At 48.9% G+C, this 18501-nt stretch overlaps 1 protein-coding gene across 2 annotated transcripts; it reads left to right on the top strand.

Moving 5' to 3' along the window:
* The first annotated feature begins 353 nt into the window (after window positions 1-353).
* On the top strand, window positions 354-13541 carry DRAXIN (dorsal inhibitory axon guidance protein). 2 transcript variants are annotated; one of them, XM_026095468.2, is made up of 7 exons: window positions 354-644; window positions 6912-7393; window positions 8796-8983; window positions 9540-9651; window positions 10024-10113; window positions 10387-10476; window positions 12504-13541. In XM_026095468.2, the coding sequence occupies exons 2-7, from the start codon at window positions 6934-6936 to the stop codon at window positions 12614-12616; spliced, it is 1053 nt and encodes a 350-aa protein (XP_025951253.1). In that variant the 5' UTR covers window positions 354-644; window positions 6912-6933; the 3' UTR covers window positions 12617-13541. The 2 variants fall into 2 exon arrangements, with proteins under 2 accessions (XP_025951253.1, XP_025951254.1); XM_026095469.2 differs by lacking the exon at window positions 354-644 and adding an exon at window positions 5983-6138.
* Window positions 13542-18501: the final 4960 nt, after the last annotated feature.

The raw sequence follows: 18501 nt of genomic DNA on the forward strand, positions 1-18501 counted from the left end.
CCGGGGTCCGGTCCCCGCCGCCCCGGACACCTCGCAGCGGCCCCGCTCGCCGCGGGCCCCGGCCGGGCGCCCCCCCGCCCCGGGCTCCTGGGCCGCAGCTGGCTCCGCTGCAGCGGGGCTGGGGTGCCCGGCGCCGGGGGACGCTGCCCCCTCGTTCCCCGCGGGGGCCGTAGCGCGGGGCAGCCCCTGCGGGGAGCGGGGCCGGCGAGCGGGGGCCGCCGCCGCCGCGCCCCGCGCCGGGATGTCGCCGCCTTTGTCTCCTCCCTTTGTCCGCCCCGCTCCCGGCCGGGGAAGGGCTGCGGCTGCCGCCGCCGGCCCGCGGCGCGACGGGCACCGGGAGCGCCCGCCCCGCGCTGCCTCGCCCCCGGCCCCCCTCGGCACCGCGCCCCCGCCGCCGCCCCCGCAGCCCCCCGCACCTCCCACGCCCGGGTCCCCCGGCGTCCCCGGTCCCTCCACATTCCCCCACTGCCGCCCCCTGTCTCCTCCTCCTCCTCCCCCTCCCCCTCCCCCCGGGCTCGCACCCCCCCGCAGACCTGCCTCCCCGCCCGCCGCACGCACCGCACCGCACCGCCCAGCCCAGCCCAGCCCAGCCCGGCCCTGCCCTGCCCCGCCGGGCTCAGCCCAGACGCAGGAGCGGCGGACAGGTAGGCAGCGCCGCGCCGGTGCGTGCTCCGGCGAGCCCCTTCCCTCGGCGGGCGCAGGGGTGCCGGGCTGGGGGCGGCTTTCCCGCTGCCCCGGGGCAGACAAAGGCCGGGGGCGCCGGGCGCCCATCACCGCCGCCGCCGGGACGCCCCCGGTGCGCGGTGCCTCGGCGGCGGGCGGGGCGGGGCGGGGGTGCCGCGCCGAGCCCGGGCCCCGCGGGCAGCGCTATTGTCGCCGTGCCGGTGCGGCGGCCGCGACGTGCAGCGCCGTGCGCGGCGCGGGGCGGCTTCGCGCCCGCTCCCGCGGCCCCCTGCCAGCCCCGGCTCCTCCGGGGCCGCCGCAAGCTCCCTCCCGGGGCGGCTCTGCCCTTCCCCGGGAGCAAGGCGGCCGCGGACGGGGCCCCGGCGCTCGCTGCCGGAGCCCCGTGCCCATCCCGGGGCAGGTGCCGGCTCCGCGCCGGACCCCCGCGGGGAGCGGCCGAGGGGCGAGGGCAGCTCCTCCCGGCGAGGCATTGTGTTTGCAGGGCCCCGCGGGCTGTTCTCTGCTCTTCCTCTGTTGGTAGAAGTGAGATCTCATTTCGGAATTAAATCAATTTGGCATCAGTTAATGGCTTATTACAGCCGATAATTCATCATGTAGGATTTAAGTGACATTTATCCAATTCACAGCCGAAGTCTTCCATCAAACAAGGGGTTTAATGGAAATGGTTTGGTATTCCCATCTCCTCTCCCTTTGCAGAAGGAGGCATTAATCCTACACATTTTGGTTCAAAGTGGGAATGACATACAAGGAAAAATGTTGAAAGCACAGCCTAAATGTTGTGCCACTCAGGGATATACCCACTTCTCCCAACAGTGAAGACGGGGCCAAATTTGCCCCCTCCTCCCACGTCACACTAGCGGGTGCTTTCCAGCCGGGTGAGCGATGACCTTTCCTATTGACTGTGTCTCATTTGTCACCAGGCATTGTGCATTAAACGCGAGAGTCTTCTCCGCTGTGCTGACAGCAAGCGACTATATCTCGGATGCTAATCTCAGACTCATTGCTATTTTAATCTCATTATTGGGTAGAGGAGACTGTTTGATAGCAGCTCACCAGTGATGGCTGTGTCAGCCACGCCGTGAAGTCCCAGCGGGAAGCAGAGCAGAGGGCACTGCATATTAATCCGTGTACCCCTCTTCCACTTCCCGCTGGGCGGGTCTGTGCCTGGAGGGTGTTGGTGCGGCACCCGCCACGCTTACGCACTGCGCGCAGGGAAGCTCCCCGTGTGCGTCAAGCTAGGCGCAAGAGAAAGGGTGGCAGGGCTACGGCTCAAGGCCAGAGGCAAATAGTGGGATGAAAGATCTGCGAGGGATTGAGTGTCCATCGGAGCCAAAGTGCTGGAGCTTAGCAATGACTTAGTGACAAGTATACAACTGCCAGCCTACCCGCGTGTCTGGGCATTGCAAAGATGGCGAGTCCCAGTTCCAGCCCTTCATCTAATGGAGAATGAGCCACATTTCATGTGGTCACTGACTGTGGGTTGCCTCAGGGCCACACTTTGCGGGGACACAGAGGCAACTACAGCTACCCCCTGCCCCCCCCCCCCCCCCACCGCAGACCTTAGTCTCCATGTCTCTTGTGCTACTAGTGCAACTAGTGCAGAGAGTAAACCTGAACTTGGCCCTTTCTGCAGTCCAAGTGATATTTAGCAATAGCAAAAAGTGAGAGAAAAATGACACAGGCAAAAGGAAAACGGATGTCTCAAAGGGTGGTGATGGGATCCAAGTAGGTTAAGCCTAAATCTCTGCAGAGGGGAATGCTTTCACACCAAAAACTGTCATGAGGGACAAGGAAACCATGGGGTCAGATAAATATGAAAGGCAGAGTACAGAGAAAAGGTGGCAAAGGATAAAGGCAACCTGCAAAAAGAAAAGGGCAGCTCTGAAGACAGGAGATCTGTGAGCCAGGGGTTCTGTCAGGCCTGAAGATGCCTGGGCCAATAGGGAGAAAAATATTCGTTACAAAGTGAGTATGTAAGAAATGCTAGAGACGAGAAAAGTGGTATTACCTTCCCCCAGGGAAAAAAGATTTTCCTGTCTGCTTTGGGGGGCCCTAGAAAGCTGGAGGGAGGTGATCACTTTGAAATGTGAAGGTCTATTGGCAGACTGTATATGAAACTCCCCAGCATTTGCCTCCAGAAACAGAAAAACAGATGGAAAGAGACCCAGCAGGGAAGTCAAATCTCATTTATCTGCACAATGCCATCCTCCTGGCTCCAGCCAGCTCTCTGCTTGTCAGCTAGCACAGAGCCTACCCCTGCCATTCTCCTCCAGGCCTTCCCAAGCCCATCCATCACTCCACGGCTTCTTATTTACAGGGAGCCTGGCACACGAAGCTGGGCTCATTGTCGAGCATCCCTGCCACTCACGCACATGACACACATGTAGATGCACATACGCTTTGTCTATTGCTGCAGCTTGAGATTGTTTCAAATCCAGGAAATCTTTATACACTCCTGCCAAAGCCTGAGCTTACCAGAGCCAAAGAGATATCAGGCCCAGAGTACAGGCTTGGGTCTAGCTTGGTTCAGCCCTTGAGTGTGCAAATGGCATCATCTGTGGTCTGGGATGATAAAGGATCTCGATCTTCTCTGTTTCTGGGTTCAAGAGTTTTGGTCCCCTTTGCTTTGACAGGAATAACATTTGTGAAAGGATAAGGCGAGGACTCTCAGGTATCATGCGGTCATGTGGTCAAACATATGAATGAATGTAATCGATCTGATGTCCCTGCTTTGTCAAATACAAAGCAAATGCAGCAGGGGCAGTGTCAGAGCCTACTTCTCCAGCAAGGCGACAGAGCCATATTCTTAGGGGGAAAATATGCCTGAGTTTATGTGTATTTATTCAGTGCAGGCTGCCTTGCAGAACTACAAGCAGAGAGCAGACTAATACTAATTATATCAGTGAGTCCACAGGAAAGTTACCCAAGATGCAAAAAAAAAAAAAAAAAAAAAAAAATCTAATTTTGCCTGAATCAGAACTAGTGGCTGAAAGACAACACAGCGCTGCAACTCATTCATCAGCCCTGAGCCTGCACCACAGGTAGCTCTAAGGCCTTATCTTTGCTTGACACATTCTCCTGTTAGTAGGCAGATTTGTTACTTTAAGAGGCAGGAGGTTTATATTTCTGAGGGAAGTGCAAGGTGCTAGGATGAATTAGGAGGATGTAGGTCTGGTAATGTGGAGAACTACAGGAGCAGCTTAGCTTGGCAAATGCTTTGGCTTTTTCCTTTATTAATATACCAGCCCTAAGAAGAGGATGAATGCTGGACCCGATGTAACATGTGCTTTTGTTTTAGAGCAGTTTGGGAAAGGCACCTCCTCACAAGGCCAGGCTTCCCTCTGCCAGGCATGTGTCTCAGCCCCGGGCAGGATTTCACTTTCTGCAGAAAAGGTGGCTCAGCAGAGGGAGGACATTGAGGTCAGGACACCTAGGAGCCCTGGGCTGGCACTGGCTTCTTTGTGCACTGGGGCCCTGAGAGAGGGGAAGGTGGAGTTTGCTTTGGAGCTCGGACATCAGGACCCTGAGCACTGAGGAGAATCAGGGATGCTGCTGTGTTTAGCTGCCTATTGGATGTGTGAATTTTACAGCTTCTGTAGTGCAACTAGGGGGAGGTAGGAAGAGGTTTCTGAAGTTACATGCACATCGGGTCACAGAGACAGGTGGTTGAGAGAAGGCCGGGACTTTTGTACCTCCAACACAGCAGCGTGGCATTTGCCTAAGGTACCAAAACTTGTCCAGGCACTGTTTTGGTTGGACAAACAGCTCAGAGCTCTCCTGAGAGCAGTGCAGTACAGGTATTTATCTGCATTACTAATATGGGGCTCCCACTGACACAGTAATACAGCGTGTTAGCATGCCCTCTTGAACCAGTGCAGAGATGAGGCGACCCACGTGCTTCAGCTGCACTTTCATGCTGTGTCATGCCAACAAGACAGCCGGGCATCTTAAACAAATGCCCCCTGCCCTTTGAAGCAGACCTTCTGTTTAACTGCCCTGCAGCATTTAGGTATTTTCTAGCTCTTGCAAGAAGTCAGTATCTGCAGCTAATGTGTCTGTCAGGTTCATCATCAAAGGGCTCGTGTATGTGTGTGACTGATTCGTGAGACTGGCAGCACGTGCCTCACATTCGCTTTGCACTTGTTCTCTCCTTTTGGCGTTTTGCCTACAGATGAAAAGGTAAGATGCTGTCTCCAGCTCTTTGAGTTGTTCTGTGTGTTGCCTTGATCCAGCTGGTTTGCTCTGGCTCTTAAAGAGAAAATCCTGGAAAAAGCAGATAGTGGATGCAGAGCTTTGGTTTTGCTTGGTTGCTCTTTGTTCCACTGGTTTTGAAGCAGGAACTTCAAGTGCTTTGCTAATGGCTTTAGCTGTCAGTCTGGTTTTCCTTTGTTCCAAGTAGCTGCCAGTAAAATACTATTTTGTAGTGTTATGCCTTCAGCAAATGAGCTACCGAGCACCTCCCAAATCAGTCCTCAACTCGCAGCTTGTTGTCTTTTATGGCCAGTGGAAAGACCTGCTTTTCAGACATTGCATTAAAGAAAAGGCCCCTGTGCTGCCTGCCTATTTCCACGGGAGGCCTGGACTTGCTGGCAGGCATGAGATGAGCCACCTCTGAGGCGCTGAGCAATGGCAGAGGTGACTCTTGGGAAGGCAGAGCCTGCTAGTGAATGCGTGAGCAGGGTTTTTCACTTAAAGGATGGAGACCTCTCTCTCTGAGCTTCCCAGAGCTGGGGCTGCTGTGATGGCAGAGATTTCACTGACTCAAAACATTTCAGATCTGCCTCATGGGTTGAAAAAAAAAAGAGGAAAGAAAGAAACAAGGTCATTTTTAGGGTGCTTCCTGCCAGCTCCACAACAAGGCATTGGGACTGGCCCCAAGGGATGTTACCCAATCCCCTTCACAGGTAACACTGTCAAGCAGCACAGCTGCTGAAGCAGGGAGCATAAGCCATTGCAGTTGTGTAGCAAAGCTGTTCACTTGGTGCAGGCAGCTGCACATCAGGAGCAATGGAGAGTGGGGGTGCAGGGAAGATGGGGGAGAGGGTTGAGAAGTGAAGAGCTGTGGTTGTAGCTTTGTGACGATATTTCTTATATTAATGTAGGCATAGGTTCCGACAACCAGTGTCACTGGGAACTCTGGCTCTAAGCATGCCTTCATGCTGCCCAGACTGAGAGGGATGGTCTGAAATAGCTGCCTCAAGGTGAAAGACTGCATTGGAAATGCAGAGCGTTCTACGGAAAAGAGCAGGGGAGAGTGACCTAATTAGAGAAGTCTCTAACTTGTCCAGTCTCCCAAAGCCAGGTCTCTTCACGCAAACCCAGGGATGAAGAAAGTCCCTTGAAAATACAGCACTGAAGCAGAATGAGTGAGAATACGCTACATCCACTGTGCAGCGGGACTCCAAGTGTTCTCTGGACTTAAATTACCCTCCTAGTGATGGTGTCACCTGCAGGGTGAGATGAAGTGACTGGTGCAGGGTCAGGGAGGGAAAGTGGGACAATGCAGGGAGAATCCAGCCTGCTTCCCTGCTCCTTGATCTAAGACCAGCATGCCCTGCCCTGCTGACAGCTGGACGTTTGTTTCCCTGCTACACCATGAGATATCAGCACAAAGTTTCCTGTGCTTTCTCTCCCCTTGGCCAGTTTTAGCTGCTCTGAAGCAGTGTGTGTGTGTGTGTGTGTGTGCGCGTGCGCGTGGCTGTCCATCTTGAGCTGCTCAAGGCTGTTGTTGTTGCCAGTCCTGCGAGGCCACCATCTGCTTCCAGTTCTGTTCATCTTGACGTCTTCATTGCAAGGAAACCAGCTGTGAGGTGGGGGGCTGGTGCCAGCCAGGCCCAGGATGCCAACCTGGCAGCAAACAGCCCTAGCCCGACAGCTGGTGCTGTGCCGGTGCTGGGGGCTCTGGCCTGCAGGAGCCAGCATCCCCAGCCCCTCAGCTGGCAGGCCGTGAATGGGAGGGTGGGGGGCTACTCAGGAATCAAAGGGAAGTGTCCCACTGATTGATGGCCCTCATTTGCACATGAAACTGGGACCTCTCATCCCTGCAGGCCCTGCACGTGTGTCTCAGCTGCTATAACCAGGGCTGGGAAAGGAGGACGTAACCAAGGAGGGAATAACTCCCGGCTCTGGACACCTGAACTGCTTTCACCTAGGTGCCCTCAGTCTGAATCTTGGCAGCCTTTGCAGTTCCTACAAGTTAGTTGTTTCATTTTGTTTTTCACTTGCAGGTGAGGCAGAGCACCCAGGATTATGGCATCTCTTTCCACCTCCTTCTCCCCTTTCCTTGTCCTGTGCATACTGGCTCTTTCTGACGTCAGCCTTGCAGTCTCCCTGGACCCTGGCACGAAGCTCAAAAATGTCCCAGAGAACAACAACCACCTTCAAAACCAAGAGCTGTGGCCACAGCAGCCCAGAAGTGGGCACCACCACAAGCATGGACTGGCCAAGAAAGAGCGGGTCCATGCCATGCCTCCTAGAGGGCAGCCAGCCGGGGAGGAGGCCCTCAGAACGGGGAGCGGAGCTCCAGCCGTGGAAGAGCTGGCAACGGTAGGACAGCCAGCAGCCCTGAAACAGGATAAGGATGTGTTCCTGGGTTTTGAGTTCCCATATCCTGAGAGGGAGAACCAATCCCCAGGGTCTGAGAGGGGAAAGAAGCAGAACCGAGAGCACCGGCGGCACAGCCGCAGAGACAGACTGAAACACCACAGAGGTATTTGAGCTCCAAGGGAAGCTGTGGCTGTTGGGTCACTTGAAATGAGTGTCGCTTGTGTGAGGGCAAGAAGAGGCAGCTGTGGTTGAGCCATATGGGTGTGTGGAGGGTGTGGGATGTGTGCCTGCTCTGGGGGGAAATCTGCCAAACAGAAGAGGCACAAGAAGAAATGGAACTCCAGAATCAGAGGTTTTCACTGCTGGCTGCGATTTTGTGAAAATGACCTGGTTTGCCTTATGGGGGGAGTTCTGAAAGTTCCTGGGACTGGGGTTTGTTTTGTGTTTTGGGGTGGCCTGCTTTGTTTTTTTCTGCTTTTGAGCAAATGGTTCAATTATAAACAAGCATGTCCAAGCCATGCTTAATCTCTCCAGTGATTTCAAAACATGACCAGAACTACAAATAATAAAACAACCCTACTTAGCTTGAAGACAAGTTTCTTCTCATCAGAGCCTGTATTCTTCTATATTTCAGCCAAATTAAGTTAGAAAAAAAGCTGTCTATAAAAATATAACTTTTGCAGGTGTGAAACTGCACTAATTATCTTAAAATGTTGCCAGTTTTTGAGTGTGGTATGGTGTGCTCAGTGCTGTATATCTCTAGTCCTATTAAAGCCTGGCAATCTATGTCCATCTACGCCATTTGACAAGTTTGGTGTCTGGCCCTGACTTCCAGCTATCACTCCTCCCTAATGCAGTAAGAAGAGCTCTATTGTTTTCTCGGGGGACTGACTAAACAACTTGTGTTAAGCAATACAGAAGAGCATGCAACAGACACTGGTTTGAAGTAATATTTGCAGAGTACAAAACGGGTATTGTTTCTTGGGTTTAACTTCAGGTGTATATTTAAACTAATACTTAGCAAAACCAGCGATCAGTCTGTGAAGATACTCCTATTTCAAGTTAGGTAGGTCTTGACATGAGCTAAATTAAAATAACCTAATCTTAAAATGAAATAAGAGTGTGTCTAGATGAATTTGCAGCTTAAGACATTGGTTTAAAAACGGCTAAACAGGTACATTTTATATTACTGAGACCAGAGGACAAGGATTGTTCCCAAAATAATTGGCTGTCTATGTCTATAGCTTGAAGAAGTTTTGAAGACTCTCATTTTCCTTAGGAAGAAATCCATTGCTTCTTAAGCAGGATATATCTATATTTCAGCAAGGTGCTATTACGTATGACTTGAGTGTGTAAGAACTAAGATGCATCTACTCTGGGCCTGATCTATCACTTCGATCTAATAGCACATGACTCTGCTTTGCAGTGGTATAAATGGCAGTTCAGGGTGATGGAAGGTTGGCCAGTGGCTGGACGATATTTGGATTCCTTGACCCAAATCTTTTTATAGTGCACAGAAAGGAAGGTGAGAAAGCTAATGTTGCTGTACCTGTTGCCCTCTACAGGGAAGACTCCTGATGTTGGGCCAAGTTCCCTGTACAAGAAGCCTGAAAGTTTTGAAGAGCAGTTTCAAAACCTCCAGGCAGAGGAGGCTACAAGTCTGACTCCCACCATGCTTCACTTCACCGCACTGGAACTGGCAGCTTCTACAGAAGAGCCTCCTGTTCTTCCAGCCACATCACCGCGGTCACAGGTAAAGCAACAGCTGGTAACTGCACTGTACCTCTGATACAGGCAGAAATCTCCTGCAGCTAGAGTCTAGTTTCCCTTTTTTCACTTAGAGATAAGTGTTTGCCTAAAACCAAAGCCCTCCCTGAAAAGCAGCCCTCTATCTTGGAGACATCTAAACACTTCTTCATAAAGAGCTCCTTTAGTTTTCTCTCTTCCCTCCCTTACTTCTCCCTTAGCTAGCCACGTTCATTCAGCTTCAAGGACCAAAGAGACAGTAGGAGCACTTGGCTGGAGAGGCATCATATCCTGATGTTCCTCACTGGCCTTTCTTCCTCAAATAGAAGCACTGAAAACTTCCCTCTTGACTTCTGCTGGAAAAAGGGAATGAGGAATGTTTTAGACAAGCTCATCCTTGAACTAATTCCCTTCTGAAAATGAGATGACAAGAATCCCCAGTAGACAAGGCAAAGGAACCTGAGGCCTTATTAAGGTCTGAAAGCACCAGGAAAACTTGCAAAGACTTGAGTATTGCTGTGGATGTGTAATTGATTGTCTGTTTGGTTCCTTGTGGTCTGCAGGCCCGCCTCAGGCAAGATGGGGATGTGATGCCCACCCTAGATATGGCACTCTTTGACTGGACAGACTATGAAGACCTCAAACCAGAAATGTGGCCATCTGCTAAAAAGAAAGGTGCTATACTTCCACTGTTGACCTCCCTGTCCTCTTTCCCAAAGGTCATTCTCTAAGGCTTGGCCTATGGTTAGTGTTCACAGCCATGCTGAAAGATGTGAGATCATAGGGGAAGTGGTGGGGCGAGAGAGGAAGCGCATAATGCCGATTGTATTTTGGGTTCCGTTTCAGCTTGTTTCTCGTTTTAGTTGGATAGCTTGAGGGTAAGGGAAAAATGATTAGATGAGGGGCTGAGAAGTAGCGAGAAGACTAAGCTGAAGGTTTAGAGCTCAGACTCCCGAAGCTTGAGGCTGTTTTCACCCTGGAACAATTCAGTTACCAAAATAAACACACTGGTGTGAAATTTGCTATCAGCATCTGTTCTTTCCCTAGAGAAACGCCGCAGTAAGAACCCCAACAGTGGGAATGAAACTGTGTCAGCTGAAGGAGAGCCATGTGACCATCACCTTGACTGCCTCCCAGGTCAGGAACAGTCTGACAGAGCCCCTTCTCCAAAGGGGCTGAGAGATCGACCAAATGAGATCAATGTTTTAAACATCAAACATGAGCCTGGGTTTTAGCATCAGTATCCTGATTTTTAATACTGACAGAAAGTCGTACGCAGAGGGATGGGCAGAGGCTCTCTGGGGTGTGTTTTGGGAACAGATGATGTCCATAATGTGGAGCTGTCATGGGTGTCAGTAGCCTTACAAGGGGACAAATCAGCTATGCTGACCCCCGTTTCTGTGTTGGCAGGCTCTTGCTGCGACCTGCGTGAGCACCTCTGCAAACCACATAACCGAGGCCTTAACAACAAATGTTATGATGACTGTATGTGCACTGAAGGTGAGTTCAGCTTCATGTTCCCCCTTTCCAGCTAGCTTAGTGGTTAACTGAGTTGCCTGGGACTAGTGGTTTGTAGGTAGAAACAGGAGCCAAGCTCTGCTGTTCTTGGCCTTCCCCTGTCATTGACTCGCACTGTGACCTATGAGTCATCTGGGATATCTTGTTTTCCCTCCTAAAAATATGTATCCTAGTATCTCTGGACCTATTTAACAGAATGAGCCACAGTATATTAACACCTCAATGGTGCTTTGAAGTCTCACAGACTATAAAACCAGTCAGACTACTATCCTTGTTTTACATGACCTTATGCCTAATAGGGCTCTCCTGAGTTAATTTCCACTGAAACTGTAGCAGTTTTGTTGGTGTGGACAGGACAGACTTCTGTTTCTTAAAACTGTTTCCGGAGAATCCACAGCAGCCCTTAATAGACAATTACAATGTGAAGATGTCGAAAGGCAGTTTTCTAATCTGAACGTGTTCAGGATCAGCTCCACTCACTGGGTCTTCTCTGCTAGAACAAAACTCTTGTTGCTAAGTTTTGTGACCTGTGTCGGTACCTAGTGACTTTGACCAGGTGCCTTCACCTACTTTTTACCCAGTTAAACAGACTGATTTCCTGGAAGTAACAGGCCTAAAGGATAGTCTTCACCTTGGGTGCGTTATGCAACATTAGAAGGTCCTCATCAAAGAGGATCTTCTGATAGATTAGCCTAGAAAAGTGCTTTTGCAAGTCTCATGAGGGCTGCCTCAGGACCCTGCTTTATATTTAAGCTAGTTATAAGTTGATGCCAAATGTGGATCCCTTATAGCATAAAAAGATCCCCAGAGATGTAAAGTCCAGATAAGATAGAAGATACTTGATAAGAGCAGAGCATCTAATCTTGTGTGCTTTTCTTATGTGAGGCCTGACTGCCCGGGGGAATCGGTAATGAGGGGCAGAAACCCATCCTCAAGGTAGCCTGGTCTCAACAAAGCCCAGGGACACGCACTCCAAAAGGCTGCTCAGTGACCTGTGACACTGGCTGGGTCTCCAGTGTACAAGTACTCAAAGACAGTTTTATTAGCTGTCTCATTATAGAAGCTATAAATCCTCAGTCTCCCCCACTCTGGGGGTGCTGGCACTGTTGCTATCTGCTGTTTGCTTTGGAAGTAAATAGGACTGCAGTTTCCAGGATGATCAAATCAGCTCCTTCCAAGAACCCCAATGATCCTGGGCTACTGAAAATCGGGGCTTCTGTGGGAGTTATTTCCACACAGTATAGCCCAACTTGCTATGCATTCTGTTGTGGCAAAAAGTCAGACAATAGACAACAAAAGACAAACATACCAGTACCAGAAACAGATGACTCTTACCCTGACAAAATGCTCCCATTCCCTCCCACTGTCATGGGAGGCTATGTACTGATGTTTTTTACAAATAAGATTTTTTTTCCTTAGTGTTCATCAAGGCTATACCAGATTGCTTCCTTCAGACCCTGCAATTCTAGCATTGAAAACGGAGAAAATGAAGGAGATGAGCAATAAGCTTTGGATCAGACTGCCCCTTCCCCCCCACCCCCACCCCCCCATAATAACACTTCAAAGTCTCTTCCCTCCTCTCCTGGAGCTTCAAAAAAAATAGCAAGGGGAGCTCCCCAGCTACTGCTGCTGCACATTAAGTCTACAGTAATTTCCCAATGGAAAGATCACTTAGACAGTAATGGGAAGTAATAGGGGAGAGCCAAGCGAGGCTTCCTTAAAATCGCTGGAAACAGTCAGGATAATTCATTGGTATTTCAGGAAGCTAGTGAAACCTTATGCCTGGCCCAATGAATCCCAGACAAGAACAGTGAGCCAAACAGAACAGAAGGGTCCAGAAAGCAATGCACCCTCCCCACCTCATCTGACATGGCCCAAGCTTTCTCGTCCTGGGACTGTCCCCAGTGTAGTGGGTTATGTCATGAAGTGAGGCTGGGAGCTAGTTGTTTGCTGTTACTGCTGCAGTGAGCCCTGGTCCCTCCTGCTCACCATGTGTTCCTTTTCCATAGGGCTACGCTGTTATGCCAAATTTCACCGGAACCGAAGAGTGACCCGAAGGAAAGGACGCTGCGTGGAGCCCGAGTCAGCCAACGGGGAGCAGGGATCATTCATTAATGTTTAGAAGGGTGGGACTCTATTTCCCGCCTGAAGGGTCTGGAGCTGGGGACAAACCATTTATACCTAGCAATGGGGATTAGAGAAAAAGTCAAGCAAATGATTGAAGCTGCAGGTTCTGAACATGCGAGGCTCCAACAAGACTGCTGCTGGTGATGATTTATGAATAGAGTGGTCTCAGCCTTTTCTATACCAGGACTGCCTCGCCCTCCCTTCCCTCAGCACATCCCTGCCATGGAGCTGGGTCCCCCTCTCCCAGTTAGTAGGAAATGATCCTCACTGCCAGTCCGATGCCCTGAGGCAGGGGAAAGGCGCTTCAGTTGCAACACCTCCTCTCAGCACAGGCAAGATATGAAAGATCCTTCAGGTCAAATGGTAGATGAGCTTGAGCTTTGCCCCTTAACTATTGCTTGAGAAGAGTGGTAGATGTCTGTTAAGGATCAGATGTTCTTAGAGGATAGGAAGCTTGTAGCCTCCAGGTGCAAACAAAGGTAGGAGATGAAGATGGATCTGCAGGAAGCTGGCTGCCTAAGTGAGAGAGGACCCTCTGTCAGAGCTCTTGCTCTCTCCATTGTTATTGCTACAGACAGATATTCCCCAGCTGTTAAATGCTAGTGCTTCCTACCTGTCTTCCTTGGGACTGTCAATTCCCACTCCTTCTTTCCTTTTTTGCTCCCAGAGAACCACCTGGTTTCTGCAAGGATATAGCAAGACATCCCAGCCTGCAGCTCTCACTCATTTGGTTATCCTGCCAAGTCTGTTATTTTTAATGATTATTTTTAGGAGCTTTCTGGGGAAGTAATAGTTTTCCTAGTGAGCCAAAATTAAAGTTTTTGGTAACAAGAGATAGGGACAGACTGTTCCCTTGTAGTACATCCTGTGACATGTTGCATGTGCATTTCCATGATATGTAAATAAAGTTATAATAGATAGCCTTTGTGCAACTCTTCTGCTGCTTTGACTGCACCTAACCATGGAGCAGGAGCCAGAAAAGCCTATAGAAGAGCTGGCCAGGAGGAAGCACTGACTGCTTCAGGTAACAGCACACAGCAATTGTGCCACTTGGTACAAAAATTTCTCTGCTCAGACTGGGGATCCACGTGGGCCAGTATCCTCCACTCACATTGCAGCTAGCGTTCAGTTTCTGCCTGGTACCATCCAGATGTTTAAATCTTCTTTAAATTACTACTTAGTTATTGACCTCAGTGATATAGTGGGGCAACACAGGCTATCTGTATTAAGCAGGAAAACTGTTAGTTGGTAAGACTGTTCTTTTCTATTGCTATCACCCCAACACCCTGGCTTCTAGTGAGTGAGAGAGCTGTGAAGTCTTTTGAATGTTAAATGCAAGAACCTGGAAATTTACAGCACTTTTTGTAGGAACAGAAATATTAATCCTGGTGCCATGGTCAGAATGCTCTCTACGCTGCCTCTCTAAATTCCCCTGTCTTCCATTACGGTAGGCAAATCTCCGTTTTGCACTCCTGTTTCTGTTGTAGCATTCCTTGGCATTGTGTATTCACTCAAATGCTCAAATGCATAATAATTTACGCCTTTAATATGAAGAGCACCCAGTCATGACTACAGGGATATGCTACGCATGCAATAGTAGTTCTGACCCACATACATCTGCACTGCTAGGAGATATGCTGAAGGAGGAATTTGTAAAGGAGCATTTAGGCAAAACCTGCCACTCAGTTGGATGTAGCTATTTAGATTTCTGCTTCCAGCATTACAGTCTCAGTCCAAAAATCATGAGTAAAGAAATGTGTTCGGGTCCAGCTCTATGCCATGACAGCAAGGATGCAATCTGTTAACCCAGAGAGAGAAATGCAGCCCCTCCCTCAGCCCAGATGCAGAACAGTGGGTGGTACTGCCAGGGCTATTGTCAGGGGAAGCATAAAGGGAAATAGGCTTTAACTGATCACAGTCAATTGCAGAGCTCTCAAACCCTGGTCTGTGTGACACCAATGACAACCACGTGCAAAGTCATTATCAAAGACAGGTTTGATAGCACACTGCTTTCCAGCACAGGAGCTGATATCTGTGTTGGAACAGGGCTATTGAAGGGAAGCTGGAAATTTTGTACAGGTCTTTATCCTAGGTGATTCTGCTATCCACTGTCCCATACACTGCATACAGAATCCTTGCAGAATCCTGGCCAATGCTTTGGGCAAGACTGTGGTGCAAATCATGTCAAATATAAGCAGGTTCGAACTGCAAGTATGGATTTTGATCAGGAGCCTTTAGATTTCAAAAGGGGACCTCTTGCTTCTTCCACTTGAGGAGTGCTATTAACTCTTGAGTATAAAGAGTGATTGATTCCTTAATTGGTGAGATTAGCTAAATGTCTAAGGTCAGTGAAAATGGAGTTAATTATTATAAACCAAGTCACAAGATTATTGCATCAATTTCTCACAATGGAGTTTCAGAAAGAGAATCCACGATCAAGCTCATTCTTTCTGAACCAAACTGTGCTGTTGCAGAGATGGAGCAGAAAGGGTGAGCTGTTACACGTGTACATACTGCACAGCCACAGCAGTGCAAAAGGAATTGTACAACCCGATTTATGTATCTGCCAGATAAAATACTGACTTCACAATTGTAGTGCAAATGAAAGCTGTTGAGAAATAACACTCCAAGGTGTGGAATACAAGCCCAGTTTGTAATATAAAACCCCAAGGCGGCATTTGTACAAGGAAAGTTCAACTCACTTCTGAGCGTAGCAAAGCTTTTCAGTGCTGCTCTGTGCTATGTCTTAAGGGCATGACACTTGCAGAGTGATGCTATCACTGGGTTACATTTAGCAACTTTCCCCTTCCTTCCCAGTATCTCCCAGTTGCAGTGCAGTCAGTGACAGACAGTTCTGCTTTTAGGGGCATTAGCTCCGAATGAGAGAGAGGGAGACCAATGTCATGCAAGTCCTGATTTATATGTTTTTCTCAAATGATTCTGAGAAACTCTCATGAAATTAAGCATTCACACAACCTCAGCTTCTCTACTGTCCCCAGAGAGCTTAATTCAGAGCTCTTGCAAGGTTTTCTATTGTCTTGAAAGGGCTTTGGATCAGGCCCAAACCAGCTATAGCAGAGCTTTGTGGAATAATTTTGACAGTTAATTACAGGGCACGCATGTAAGTAAGGTGAGTGACAGAGCCTCACCCAAACTCCTGCTCTGGAATCACTGCTGTTAGCAGCCTCACAATGAACCCAAGCGGCATGCATCCTTCTGAGCCACTTCTCCAAGGGTGAGAGTCATTAGACATGGAAACGAGAGGACAGCGTGCTGATTTGACATAATCATCTCAGCAGCTGCCTGCTCTGCGAATGCTGCTGAATCTCAGGGATATTACCGGCAGTTGCCAAAACGATGAGTACAAGGAAGACAAGGAGGGGAAGCACAAATTAAAATACTTGGGAATCATTCTGTCTAAGGTCTGTAATAGTCTTCATTCATTTTAGCTTGGGGGGGGTGTCTTATTGAAACCCTCTTTCTCTCCCTGCTAATTACCCTGTTGTCAATCCACAGCGTGGGAAAGTGCTTCAATTTCAAACCCATGCTATACTAAATGGTTCCAGTCCATGCCAGTCAGAGTTTCTGCTACATAAAGCCTGGAGAAAACATTGCTGTTCACATTTTTTGTCAGAAACAATGAAGGATGTTGTTTTCTTGGAATGTTTTGAGTGATCACATGCATCCCTAAAACCCATTTCTGCTATCTCAATTCATTTTCTAGAGTGCCAGTGAATCTTGAAAAGTAGTCCCTCAATTACATCTCAAGGCTCTAGTTAGATTTTAGAAAATCAGAGGAGCAGCTCTTCCCTGGTGAGATCAGAAAGGACTTTCATGTTTGTCAAGATTACGCCTTAGCATAAGCCTCCCCACTCCCCAAATCATCTTGCCATAGACTGTTTTGCAGTGAAGTTGCAGGAGGAGGTTTCCTGCCAGCATTACAAAACATCCTCAGTTTCCCCTCCAGTCCTAATGATAATGTTTCTGCTTGCTGATTTCCCACTGGGATCTAAGAGAGAGTTTGCAGAGCCAGGACAACTTCTGTATGTCCTTCCTCACTGCTTATTCAGAGAGGCTCTATAGATAATACGTGCATTTCTGCAGGGCTGATGCCTTCATTGCTCTCAGCTCAGGAGACAAGGGCACAACTCAGAGATACCAGTGTCATCTGCAATCTTTAGTTATCTTCAGTTTAGACCCTGAGTAAGTGACAAGAAGGGCAGAACTGTGAGGGGTGAGCTTGTCTCCATCTCCACAGGCCAGACAGGGACAGCAGGGGCAATCGTATTAGTTCCTCTGCTGCCCTACAGAACTGCTATAATCTTGCACGTCAAGAGTACAGTGTCCTGAAGACACAAAGGAAAGCACTTCTGCCTTCTTAGCCTCCTTTTTATGCTGTCAGGAAGGGAGCCAGCTGTGTAAAAGGTTTTTACCCACTCTGCATAAGACACACCACCAATGTATTTGACAAACCATCTACATAATGGATGTTATATTAGTTGTACTGAGCTGAACTCACCTGGACCAGTCTGCTATTTAGGAAAATCTCCATGTTGTCTTTCCAGTCTCCTGGGTCATCTGCTTCTCCCTGCGGGTCTTCTTCTTTATCCCGCTACTTGTCTTTGGCACCATGTTTATGTTGCTTTGAATTATCAAGCCTAGAGAAGGGAACAGAGGCAGCAGGTTATACAGAGAGGCAATTTACAAGGTACAAGCAAAGCAAAGCAGAGAAAAAAAAACAATAAACCCCACAGATCAGATAGGTGTGAGGGACGTGCAAATGCATAATGTCTGTCATCGTTCTCATTGTTTTCATATCCATGAGATCATTAAGACACTTCTGAGTCCCTTGAGTCCATGAAATGCAAGCCCAGGATATAATAAGCAGGGCTGAATTAATTGTAAAATACATTGATGAACAAAATGAAGTGAAGTGCTTTCATTGTACAAGGGGAAACGAATGCTTTGCATTAAACAGCAGTCACATCAATCCAAATTATGGCTCGTGCTGTATAAATGATAATGAGACTCTCTGTCTCACTCGGACTGAGTGAAAATGTTGAAAGGAGCAAAGATGCCCACTTACTGCTGCATCTAAACAGTGCTTAAACTGGGCTGCAGCATGACAGTGGAATTTGTCTTTATAACAACATTATTCCTTTGCTAGATACCTATCCTGGCAGAAGGGCATCCCTATTGCTGTTTTCACCCAAACACTGAGGCAGCAATAAGGCTAGTCAAAGTCTCTCTTTATCTTTTTTCAGGTGTCATGACTTCCTTTTGCCATTTAAGGTAAAATACAGTCCTTGACATCACTGGGAGCATTATCACTGATCCCATTTGATACCGCTACTTCTGTGAGTAGAGGCAGGGCTTCCCTGCAAGGTACAGAAATGGAAAGAAAGTCACAGCTAATGTGGGATGCGGCAACAGATGAGTTATTTTTCAGTCTTTCATCTAGTAAAGTGGTAGAATTAGAGATTTTTGGGGGACATTTACAGCTTATCTTTTCTGCTGTTCAGCTGCTATGCAGCTAATCAGTTTTCTTCTGGCACTTCTGGTTACCATTTTCTAAGTTGTTTCATTTTGGCATTTAATACTTCGTCTTTGGAGATCTCAGTGTGCTGTGTATTAGCTGTCAACAGGACTCAGGATGCAGTGAACGATAGCCCAGATAGGGCTACATTTGTGGCTTGCTTGAGGATCTGTGAATTCATAGACTGTTCTGAGGCTTAGGCCCTTGAGATAGCTCTGAGGTGAGGTGGGGCAGGTAGGAGAAACTGGACATTTTTAATTTCTGTGGACACTGCAACATAGCCCAAATGCATATTCATGTTTGGCTTGCAAGTGAAGGTGGCCTACTCTGACAGCTTTAGGGGC

The sequence above is a fragment of the Dromaius novaehollandiae genome, chromosome 24 (assembly GCF_036370855.1).
Source record: "Dromaius novaehollandiae isolate bDroNov1 chromosome 24, bDroNov1.hap1, whole genome shotgun sequence".
Taxonomy (NCBI): Eukaryota; Metazoa; Chordata; class Aves; order Casuariiformes; family Dromaiidae; genus Dromaius; species Dromaius novaehollandiae.

What these genes read in the sequence shown, in the direction of transcription:
- DRAXIN (XM_026095468.2), top strand. Translation starts at nt 6,934, where the DNA reads ATGGCATCTCTTTCCACCTCCTTCTCCCCTTTCCTTGTCCTGTGCATA. An exon ending in CCACATCACCGCGGTCACAG is followed by an intron (nt 8,984 to 9,539) that starts GTAAAGCAACAG and finishes TGTGGTCTGCAG; the next exon opens with GCCCGCCTCAGGCAAGATGG. An exon ending in TCACCTTGACTGCCTCCCAG is followed by an intron (nt 10,114 to 10,386) that starts GTCAGGAACAGT and finishes CTGTGTTGGCAG; the next exon opens with GCTCTTGCTGCGACCTGCGT.